This window comes from Mastomys coucha, unplaced genomic scaffold (assembly GCF_008632895.1).
Source record: "Mastomys coucha isolate ucsf_1 unplaced genomic scaffold, UCSF_Mcou_1 pScaffold7, whole genome shotgun sequence".
Classification (NCBI taxonomy): domain Eukaryota; kingdom Metazoa; phylum Chordata; class Mammalia; order Rodentia; family Muridae; genus Mastomys; species Mastomys coucha.
The window spans coordinates 7,091,473-7,102,368 of record NW_022196913.1 but is presented as its reverse complement, the minus strand read 5'-3'; the positions used below and the strand labels follow the sequence as shown (position 1 = coordinate 7,102,368).

The window sequence follows — 10,896 nt, the reverse complement described above, 5'->3', positions numbered from 1 at the left end:
AACCTCTCTCTCTTAGAGAATGAACTTTGGATATTCTAAGAACATTCCAGGCTTTTGCCCTAAGGGAAGGTCTCATTGGTTAGCAGCATGTGGATTGTTTGAAATGAAAACAGAAGGCTACTTACTGTTGCTAATATAAGATCCTTAGGTTCTCTTGAATAGACTCTCCTATTTTAAAAAAAAATGTTCAGAGGGCTCAGTGAGGTGTCTCTGAGGGTGAAGGCACTTGCTAACAAGCCTAATATCCTGAGTTTAGTCCTGGAACCCACATGGTAGGAGAGAACAGAGTACCACAAGTAATCCTCTGAACCTGTATAGTTGCCAGAGCACAAGCCCATATGTACACACACAGATACACACACATGCACGAATATATATATACACATGTGCATACACACATACAAGCCCATATGTACACACACACACACACACACGCACACACGCACGAATATATACACATGTGCATACACACATGTATCAACACATACATGTGCACACACACACACACACACACACAAGTGGATAATCTTCAGACCTGACACATCTTAGATCATAGGTGCAAGACTGACTTGGGCTATCCAGGGAAACCCTGTCTCCAAAATTAATTAATTAAAGTTAAAACTAAATAAAATGATATTTGAAATGAACTCTAGATTGGGTAAGTGGCACCTGTAATCCCAGCACTCAAGGGGAAGGCAGATGAACTGTGAGCTTGAGGCCAACATGGACACCCAGCAATACCCCCATCTCACGAGAGAACGCCTGAGGATGTCACTATGTGGGAGAGCACATGCCTCGTGTGTGCAATGTCCTACATGTCATATCACATGCAGCTGAGAAGGGAGAGGAAAGAGAAAGAGAGGCTCCTCTCATTTATTACATACAGCAAGCTTCGCTTTGCAACAAGCACCAGCGAGGACTCAGGTGACCGTGTTAAGCATCCTCATCTCACGTGCTGTGGCTTATCTGCAACAGTGTTCTTTGTGGCCCTGAATGATTTGCTGTTTCTGTTTTGTTGATAGTACTGCTCCTTATACCTGCATGCCGGAGTAGGGACCCTGTGTGGAAGATTAGCATGCAGGGCTTGTGTGGTGAATGGCTCCCAAGAGCAGGACATGCCGTGATGCCTAGCATGGGAGCCACACACGCTGTCATTTTTTAGAGTGAAGCTTTTGCAGCAAAAAAAGGGACAAGACAACTTATTTTAAAATGACATTCCTAGTAAGACCTCATGTCTAGTCTGCTGTTTGATGCAACAAAAAGGCTGCCCCTGAATCAGACCGTCCCGGGGTCAAATTCTTCCAGTGTAGCCATGGGCTGTACGCTAACTTCTCCACTCTCAGCTATCCCACCTGTATTATGGGGTAATGGCTATAGGGTAGTTATAAAGCAAGCTTCTCATATCTAGGCATTCAACAAAGTCTAACTAGTGCTTGGCCCATAAATCTTAAGAGTTCAGGAATATATAAAGTTGACATGGAGATCTTCAACCCACTTCCAACTCTATCAAGTTAAAGCTACACTGATTAGTGTCAGGGGGTGTTCCACTCCATTTGCCTAGAAACACATCATCACAGCAGGGAGCATGGGAGCATGCAGGCAGACAGGGTACTGAGCTGAGAGTCTACATCTGGATCTGCAGCCAGCAGGAAGAGAGCAAGACTGGGCCTGGCTTTGTCTTTGGAAACCTCAAAGCCCACACTGCCAGTGACACACTTCCTCCAACAAGGCCACATCTCCTAATCCTTTTCAAGTATTGCAACTCCCTGGTGACTAAGCATTCAAATATATGAGCCTGGGGTGGGAGTGGGGAGCAATATTATTCAAACCACCACAAGTACTGTGTTTAAATGGAAGGAAAAATTTGCCATAAATGTTTTCCAAAGGAGTCTTTGTTGCATGCCTTTACAGTGCCCTCTAGTGCCCAGCATTGACATTGACCAATGAACCAAGTCTTCCTTGACCACCTGAAATGAGCTGTGTAGCTTGAGAGATGAAAGGAAGGGTCAGGAGGTAACGTAGTGCATTACAATCTTGCTTTCTGGAGGCTGAGACAGGACGGTCACAAGTTCAAGGACAGCCTATGATATGAAGTTAGATCCTGTCTTAGTAAGCAACAATGACAAAAACCATCTTCCTTTTTATAATTTTATGTTTTTATTTTCCTTGTATATTTTCTAGTGGAAAATGACCCCCACTTCATCATTTACCTACCCAAAAGCAAAAAGAATATTTGTTTCAATATTGACTCAGAACCTGGGAAAATCCTAAGTCTGGTGTCTGATCCGGAATCAGGTAACCTAAAAGCAGATTCCATTTGAGTCCACTAAGGGCACAATGGCCAGGCGTCCCTAGGACTACCTGGGATTCCTTTTGTTCTCACCTCATTAGATACACTATAGTTTTAAAAGTATTATAACAGTAAGAAATTGAATTATAAATATATATTAATCATTTCAAACAAGTATAACCTAAAAGTACATATTCTGAGCATGAGCTGACTGATGTTTTGCTTTATTTTATAAAAATATTAACTTTAAAATATCCCATAAAGAAAAATATTTGTATTATGAAATTGTCGACTTGTCAAACTTTATAAGTACAAACTGTGGTACCCACCTGTGGGGCACAAGAGAGAAAGCATGATTTCCTTTACAGGGATTGTAGTCAATGGTCAGCTTATTGGTGCCAAAAAGGCAGAGAATGGAAAGCTAAGCACCTACTTTGGAAAACTGGGATTTTATTTCCAAAAGGAAGACATGAAGATAGAAATCAGCACCGAGTCCATCACCCTGAGCTCTGGCTCCTCTACATCTCGACTGTCCTGGTCTGACACAGCTCATCTTGGGAATGAGAGGCAAGTAGTATTCCACCTCGATTCCCATCTGCCCTTGGAACGCGGCTGCAGAAGCCAGCCTAGCCTCACCCTCAGCGGAGATCATACAGCTGTCATTTTAGATACAAGGACGCTAAGGTTCAGGGAAGCTCTTCTCATGCACTGTGCTATCCCTGGGTCCAGGAATTGTTTTCAATGCTCACTGTGTCTCGCTGACCAGGCTCAGGGAAATGGATACAGTAAGTGCTCAGTCCATGTAAGCAGACCCATCTGTTGGAATCTGTAGCTGACTACATCAAGTATGTTCCAAACGGCGTGACTGTATTGTATGCAAGAGGATCTTCCCAAGAGATCTGGCCACCGGCTGTTTTAGATATACCACCTTTCACAGCACTGATGTGGGGAAGCTGTCACTGAAGGAATGGAGAGTTTGTTATTAGGGGTGGCAAGATGGCTCAGTGTGCAAAGGCACTTGCTTCTGAGACTAACGACCTAAATTCAATCTCACAACCCACAAAGTGGAGGGAGAGAAGAAAGCCCTGCAAGTTGTCTTTTTCTGACCTCCAGTAGTGTGTATGCATACATACATGGGCACATACACACACACACACACACACACACAGAAAGAGAGAGAGACAGAGAGACAGAGACAGAGAGACAGAGACAGAGAGAGACAGAGAGAGACAGAGAGAGACAGAGACACAGAGACACAGAGAGAGACAGAGAGAAACAGACAGAGACAGAGAGAGAGACAGAGAGACAGAGAGACAGAGAGACAGAAAGAGACAGAGAGAGACAGACAGAGAGACAGAGACAGAGAGAGAGACAGAGAGAGACACAGAGAGAAAGAGGGAGAGAGAGAGAGAGAGACAGAATGTCTGCTCTGAAATCATCTAGAAACTAGTTCTCTGCTGGCTTTCTCATAGGATGCTTATCTCTGTGAAGAAAGAAAAATCTGTGACTCTCACCCTAAATAAAGAGCTGTTCTTTTCTGTCCTGCTGCATCGCGTGTGGAGGAAGCATCCAGTTAATGTGGACTTCCTGGGGATCTATGCTCCCCCCACAGACAAGTTCTCACCCAGCGTGCATGGACTCTTAGGTAATGTATTTCGACAGCTTGACTTGGATGACTATGGTTAGAAGCTGATAAGGTGGCAGGTAAGGTCACAAGAGTAGAGAGCCCAACGTGGCAGAATGATTGGGGAACATTATGGCCAACACCATCTGCCCAATGACACAAAGGTGGCAACTTAAGACAAGGGATAGAACAGGTTAAAATTTGCGCTAAGGTTTTTTTTTTTTTTTTCTTCCTTCCTGTGACTGAAGAGAGGTGACTTGGTTTAGGAGTCTGTGACAAGTAGACTCCATAACATCAGGTGTTTTTAGAAGACTTCAGATGTAAGCATGTGACATCTCAAACCACCCTGTATCTATGATCTGAGCTACACTCTCTAATACCTACCTAGCCTGCTGCCATCAAGTGGGTAGTCGTTTACTGATGGTCTAGGAAACCAGCATCAAGTATAAAGGGATTCTGGAGGGAAGGTCAATATGTCACTTGAGTCCAAGTAAATTACCATCTATGCTTTGTGTCATTAGGACAGTTCATGCATGAGCCAGACATCCACATCTTCAATGAGAGACGAGGAAAGGAGCCGGGAAAACCGGAGGCAAGCATGGAGGTGAAAGGGCATAGGCTGACTGTCAGCAGGTAGGCCCTGAACGCGTAAGAAAACCCACCTCACACGCCGTCAGACGTCCCAAGTCACTGACAATAGACGCATATACAACATTAGCCAGAGGACACGTCAGATAGCCCAGGTTAAATGCAAATCATAACCACACATATGCTCGCACACATCATGAAATGGCAAGATGAATTAATCTAGTCCTGTCATCTGAATGTAAGAGCCCTATGGTCAGAAACTGAATAATTGAAATTGTTGACCAAAGGAAAAGATCATAAAATATCCAGGAGGCACAGTTCTAGAGAACGCACGCATGTTTTTCTGTAAAAGCTTCTTTACCATGGATACTCAGGGTGTGTTTTGGGGTAGTTTTTCTTACATGTATCATATCCACGTGCTTCATTTCAAAGCTGGAATTTAGCAGTCTGAGTGTGAACTATAAATCTTTGAACTTCAGTCCCCTCCTTGCTCAATTGTCTCCCTTGTGCCTCATTTGATAGAAATTTGAAGCATTTTTGTCTTTTGATATTTTATAAAGCAATTAATTTTCCTAACTAGAAATAACAGTACAGAAATGCCATCATCTTCCACATAATTAAAATGTAACTTTGCAGTGATAATTAAATTTCAAAATTACGTATGATACCACAGAATTAAAACATATGAAGTCTAATGATGGATTCTGATTATACCACCCAAATGGCATTGGCTTACCAGACAGAAAACAATGGGTTATTAATAAACATCAGTAAGCATGGAGCAATGGTGAGACTCCCTCAGCAATTGCCTTACAGCAGCATAGGCAGTTCCATAGCAAACCATCTTTTCTATGACAAAGGGCAAACCTTCACCTCCTGCAAGCCCGAGACCTGCCAATTAGTAAATGAAACCAAACAGGCCCCACTCCATTCTTTTAGGGCTCGCTGAAGGCAGTGTGCCGCACGTATTTCAAAATATTAATCTTCATCCTCCAAGGGGAAGGCTTGAATTTGCTCATAAATTGCTGGCAACACCCTTAAATGAAACATATCCACAAACTGGGGGGTGGGAGGGTGGGGGTGCCTCAGGTTCGTCGGCAAGCACAGTTAGCCCACAGTGCTGAGTTTTAGTTTTTCCATCTTGTCACTTGCTACCATTGCACTGCTGGAGGAATCCATAGAGACCAACTTCTAGGAGGACTGTCTTAATTGTCTGAGTACACACCAGTTACCCTGTGTTCTAGCACTAACCCTAGAAACTGACATTTCTTTTAACTTGGGGGTGGCAGGGAAGGGATAGAGGGCGGGTAGAAATAGTAAGAAAGGCACAAAGAACAGGAGCAGGGCCGTTTCCAGCTATACGCTGTTACTATGTTGACTCCTCCCTAACCCTATGCACCATCTTCCTTCCAGAGGCATGCAGAAGGACTACAGGACGGATATTGTGTTTGGAACAGATGTTCCCTGCTGGTTCGTACACAACAGTGGGAAAGGTTTCATCGATGGACATTATAAGGATTATCTCGTGCCTCAGCTCTATAGCTTTCTCAATCAGCCTTAATGGCTTATAGTTTTCGAAACTGTATGGGTACATTTTTCTCCCTTGACACTTTTTGCAGTTAGTCCTCCATTTCAGCAACTTGAAATAAACCCAGATATTATAGTGGCCTAAAAGGCCTGCTAACCCACATGAGAAAAATAAATATTTGAAAAAAGACTCGGGAATTTGTTTTTGGATGATGTGTTAAATCAGTAACCCAGGACCTGGGTGGTGAGTCAAGCTGCCACTGAGGTCGAGTCCAGGAACTAGGCTATACTGTGAGAATCCACATACTGAACGTCACCTCAGCTTTGGGGATTAAACACGTGCTGTTACTTCACAGGAGGGTCAGTTATGAGACTGGGTAAACACAGACATAAACAGGGGACATTATGTCTTCACGGTTGCTTTATAAGAGGTTTACACTCAACTCCATTGCAGGGATAGTACTGCCCAAGTGGGAGACACATTTACGTGCAAAAACTGGGGTAACGGTTCTATAAAAATCAACCCCTACATGTAACTCAGGGGAAAAACTTTAACAGTTGGTATTTGAACATTCATCACCTGCAAAAGTAAGTCTATCAGTAACTAAATGTTCATATATAGTCCCTCTTGAGACCAGAACCATGGTGACTTATTTTCCATTTTAAATGAATAAACAACCTTGCATTTCAGAGAAGGAAATCAAGTTAACGGTGACAGTTGGAAAACACCAGCTTTCCCTGTAAGCAAGCTTGTTCACTCTTTAGAGGGTCCTATGAACTGACAACTTGCTAGTTATATACAGTATAAACAATTGCGATCTCAGACAACTAATATAGAGCTGCTGTCTGTGAGGCAGACAGACTAACCATCTTTTTGTCTCATGTGGCCTATGTTCACAAGCTTGGCCCAAGTATCAATCACAGAGTTACCATGAAACTAATTAAATGTGCATTTTATCTTAAGTGGGGTTGGAAACTTTATTTGAGAAAAGTACGTCTTGGCAGAGATTGTACCTTAGAAGTTTGTTTTTCAGTTTTTAAAACTGTGCTTTAAAATGATTATAAACTAAGTCAGCTTTCTTTAGGGTGAAAACTGCCGATGTAAGAGGCTGGAGAGTTGGCTCAGCAGTGAAGAGCACTTTCTGCTTTTGCAGAGGGCTCCAAGTTCAGTTTCCAGATCTCCCATGTCATCTCACAGTCATTTGTAACTCCAGTTCCAAGGGATCTAATACCTTCTTCTGACCTCTGCAGGCCTGTACACATGCTGTACACACACACACACACACACACACACACACACACACACACACACACAGTTCTTTAAAAACATGTAAATAAAACCATACACGAACAGACCACACACACACACACACACACACACTCATAGTTCTTTAAAAAAAACTGTGAATAAAACCATACATGAACAGGCCATATATATATATATATGTATGTATGTGTGTGTATATATATATATATATATATATATATATATATATATATATAACCTGATTGTCTGGTTCTAAAGCATGAACTTCGTAAATGATATCATGACCCAATGGTCATGGAAAATAAAACAATGCATGATCTCACAACCTATGGACCACCAGTTAGATACTACTAGATCTAATGAGTATTCTAGGGCAGTTCTTTCTCCAATACGGCCCAAAGAAACCAAAGATTGGACACACACGCAACTTCTTCTATGTGTATGGATATTTGAACTGCATGGATGTCTGGATAGCATGTCATGAAGTGCTCATGAAGGCCATAAGAGGGCACTGGATCTGGGACTTGAGTTATAGATCACTCTGAGCCACTGTGTAGGTGCTGGGAATTGAACGTGGACTCTCTGGAAGAACAATCGGTGCTCTTAACTGCTGAGCCATCTCAACAGACTCTAAAGGATTTCTTAATAAAATAAAGTGACATCTCTTCCCTGGTCTTATTCTAGCAAAAGAAAATGATTACAGTGACTCGTCAGAATCCAGATCAGGCTTGCCTGACTAGAAACAGATGCCACTGTGCTTTAAGAATTTGCTATTTTTTTCAAATTTTCTTACATGACACTTTACAATAGTATTCTTTAATGGGTAAAAGTCCATCAGGGAAATGGAACAAAGATAAAATGAAAGTTTTGACACTTAAAAAAAACGTAAGATTTTATTATAAATTTACACAAACAACTATTCAGTAGTATTTAAATAGATGATTATATATATATATAATGATTATATATATATATAATGATTATATAATGATATATATAATGATATATGATATATATATATATATATATATATATATATATATACACACACACACAAAGCAAATCCCCTAACACAGTAGAGTTACACAGTGTGTTGGCTAACATCAATTTGATGCTTTACAATTTCAATGTGTCATTAACAAATTTTCAAACTCAAGCAAGTTTAGATATGTCTTCATATTGAATACCTTCAACTCTGCGTCCTTTCAAAGGTCCAGTTTCAATGACTATCGTGGCTGAAAAAGCCTTCTCATTGATGGATTCAAGGGTGCCTTCATTTCCTCTGTAGCCTCCGTTTAAAACTAGAACCCTTTTCCCTGGGGCTGGAATGACTGTCTCTAAATGAGTCTGGTCCAGTTTCAGCCTGTCTCCAGAGTCAGTCATCTTTACCACAGCTGTATACCTGTCAATCACTTCCTTAACGACCCCTTTTCTCTTGTGATATTTCTCCCCCAGCTTCTTCGTTATAATTTTCACAATGATCCCAGGCTGTAACCAGGAGTCTGTCCGCGCCGTCCGTTTCTTTTCCTCTTCAATCTCCATGATCTCATCCAGGGCGGACTTCTTCTTCTTCTTTGCAGGCTGAGCAGAGCTCTGTGACTCTTTCCGCTTCCCAGATGCTGCGCTCCCCAGCATCTTCAGTGCGCTTGGTCCCAAAGAGCTTGACTTGGATGTTGTTGCCCCCGCTGAGCTACCCGCCCCTTTATTCAGATTGAACGTAACTTTTTCTTCATCATTTTCTCTGCTTAATTCTGTAAAAATGGGTGTCTCCTGCTCTTTCCCTTCCAGGCCTCTTCTCACCTGCTCCTCAATGAATTTGGCAGTTTTTTCTTCATCGTCAAGATCTTGCTTTTTCTTTTTTTCTAATTCCAGTTGTCGACGGATAGTTTCTGGGTCTCTGTCTATGTACTGAATGTACCAGCCTTTTGGTGTCTCATCCACTTTACACAAGCCTTAAAAACAAAAAACCAGAATGACAGCATGACTGTATAGATGCAGAGTAAACTACACATGCTAAGCATTCCACCTCTGCACACTTACGCATTCAGTAACTCCAGCAATATCCTGGAACACAAAGACCTGAGACAGAGTTTTCACTTCCCTGCTTATACAGCTACACTGAGCTAATAGTTACCGAGACACAAAAGGAAGTACTTTAGGAACAACTGATCAACTACAGAGCCCTTGCTGTCTGATGAATATTAAATGATCTGGTAACCAGAATGAAGTAACACACTAAATAAGCAAAATACTAACAAGTTCCTGTCTCCCTAATTTCTCATCATATAAAGATTAGAAATGAGAGAAGAGCAAACTTGAGCACTAACCTCATGAGAGAATGTGAAGCACTTCCTAAAGAAGGACTATAATGCTGAGTGATGGGTCATGCTACAACCCTAACACTTAGGAGGCTAAAGCAGGAGGACATCTATGAGTTCCAACTTGGGATACACAATGTAGAGTAGCTTGGAGTTCAGTGTGAGCTACTGTCTCAACAAATGAAGGAAAAAAGGAAGGATGAACATGAAGATAAGACAAAGTATACAAAGTTACTAGCAGTAATCACTTTTAAAAATACTTGAATAATTTATTATTTTTATTTGTGCATGTGTGGTATAGTCTGTGTATGTGGGTGATGTACACATATATTTATATGGAAGTTGGAAATTTTTAGGAACCTGAAAAGTGTACCCTAAGGATCAATTTCAGGCCATCAGACTGCTAATAGTTTTTTTTTTTTAAGATTTATTTTTATTATTATCATAAGTACACTGTAGCTGACTTCAGACACACCTAAAGAGGTTGTCAGATCTCAATACAGGTGGTTGTGAGCCACCATGTGGTTGCTGAGATTTGAACTCAGGACCTTTGGAAGACCAGTCAATGTTCTTACCCACTGAGCCATCTTGCCAGCTCCCTGCTAATAGTTCTTTAACCAGATGCAAATGTTATGGTTTGGATACAAACTGTCTCCAGAGCTCATGTGCTGAGAGCTTGGTCTCCAGGCCTTATGAACTGACTGGATCTGGAGGCCCTGACTCCACCAGTGAATTAATCCATTCATGGACTCCTAATCTAACAGCACTGTTGGGAGGTGGCAGAGATTAACAGGTAGGTCCTGGCAGGAGGGAGCAGGCCCTCACTGGGTCATGTTCTGGAAGGGCGCATCTCATTGGACTATGTTCTGGAAGGGCGCATCTCACTGGACTATGTCTGGAAGGGCACATCTCACTGGACTATGTTCTGGAAGGGCGCATCTCACTAGACTATGTTCTGGAAGGGCGCATCTCATTAGACTATGTTCTGGAAGGGCACATCTCATTAGACTATGTTCTGGAAGGGCGCATCTCATTGGACTATGTTCTGGAAGGGCGCATCTCATTGGACTATGTTCTGGAAGGGCGCATCTCATTAGACTATGTTCTGGAAGGGCGCATCTCACTGGACTATGTTCTGGAAGGGCGCATCTCATTGGACTATGTTCTGGAAGGGCGCATCTCACTAGACTATGTTCTGGAAGGGCGCATCTCACTAGACTATGTTCTGGAAGGGCACATCTCATTAGACTATGTTCTGGAAGGGCGCATCTCATTGGACTAT

The 10,896-nt window shown here is 42.1% G+C and overlaps 2 protein-coding genes across 2 annotated transcripts in view; one reads left to right on the top strand and one right to left on the bottom strand.

The window, feature by feature from the left end:
- Itih2 (inter-alpha-trypsin inhibitor heavy chain 2) overlaps positions 1-6,219 on the top strand; it is a 33,841-nt gene extending 27,622 nt beyond the window's left edge. Inside the window, exons 17-21 of the mRNA XM_031358491.1 lie at positions 2,182-2,295; positions 2,659-2,857; positions 3,763-3,935; positions 4,436-4,547; positions 5,916-6,219. Of these exons, the coding sequence (XP_031214351.1) occupies positions 2,182-2,295; positions 2,659-2,857; positions 3,763-3,935; positions 4,436-4,547; positions 5,916-6,063 (746 nt within the window). The 3' untranslated portion in view covers positions 6,064-6,219. The remainder of the gene's footprint in view (positions 1-2,181; positions 2,296-2,658; positions 2,858-3,762; positions 3,936-4,435; positions 4,548-5,915) is intronic.
- A 1,942-nt stretch (positions 6,220-8,161) lies between these two features.
- Positions 8,162-10,896, bottom strand: part of Kin (Kin17 DNA and RNA binding protein) — a 13,906-nt gene continuing 11,171 nt past the window's right edge. The window contains exon 5 of the mRNA XM_031358002.1: positions 8,162-9,248. Within this exon, the coding sequence (XP_031213862.1) occupies positions 8,449-9,248 (800 nt within the window). The 3' untranslated portion in view covers positions 8,162-8,448. The remainder of the gene's footprint in view (positions 9,249-10,896) is intronic.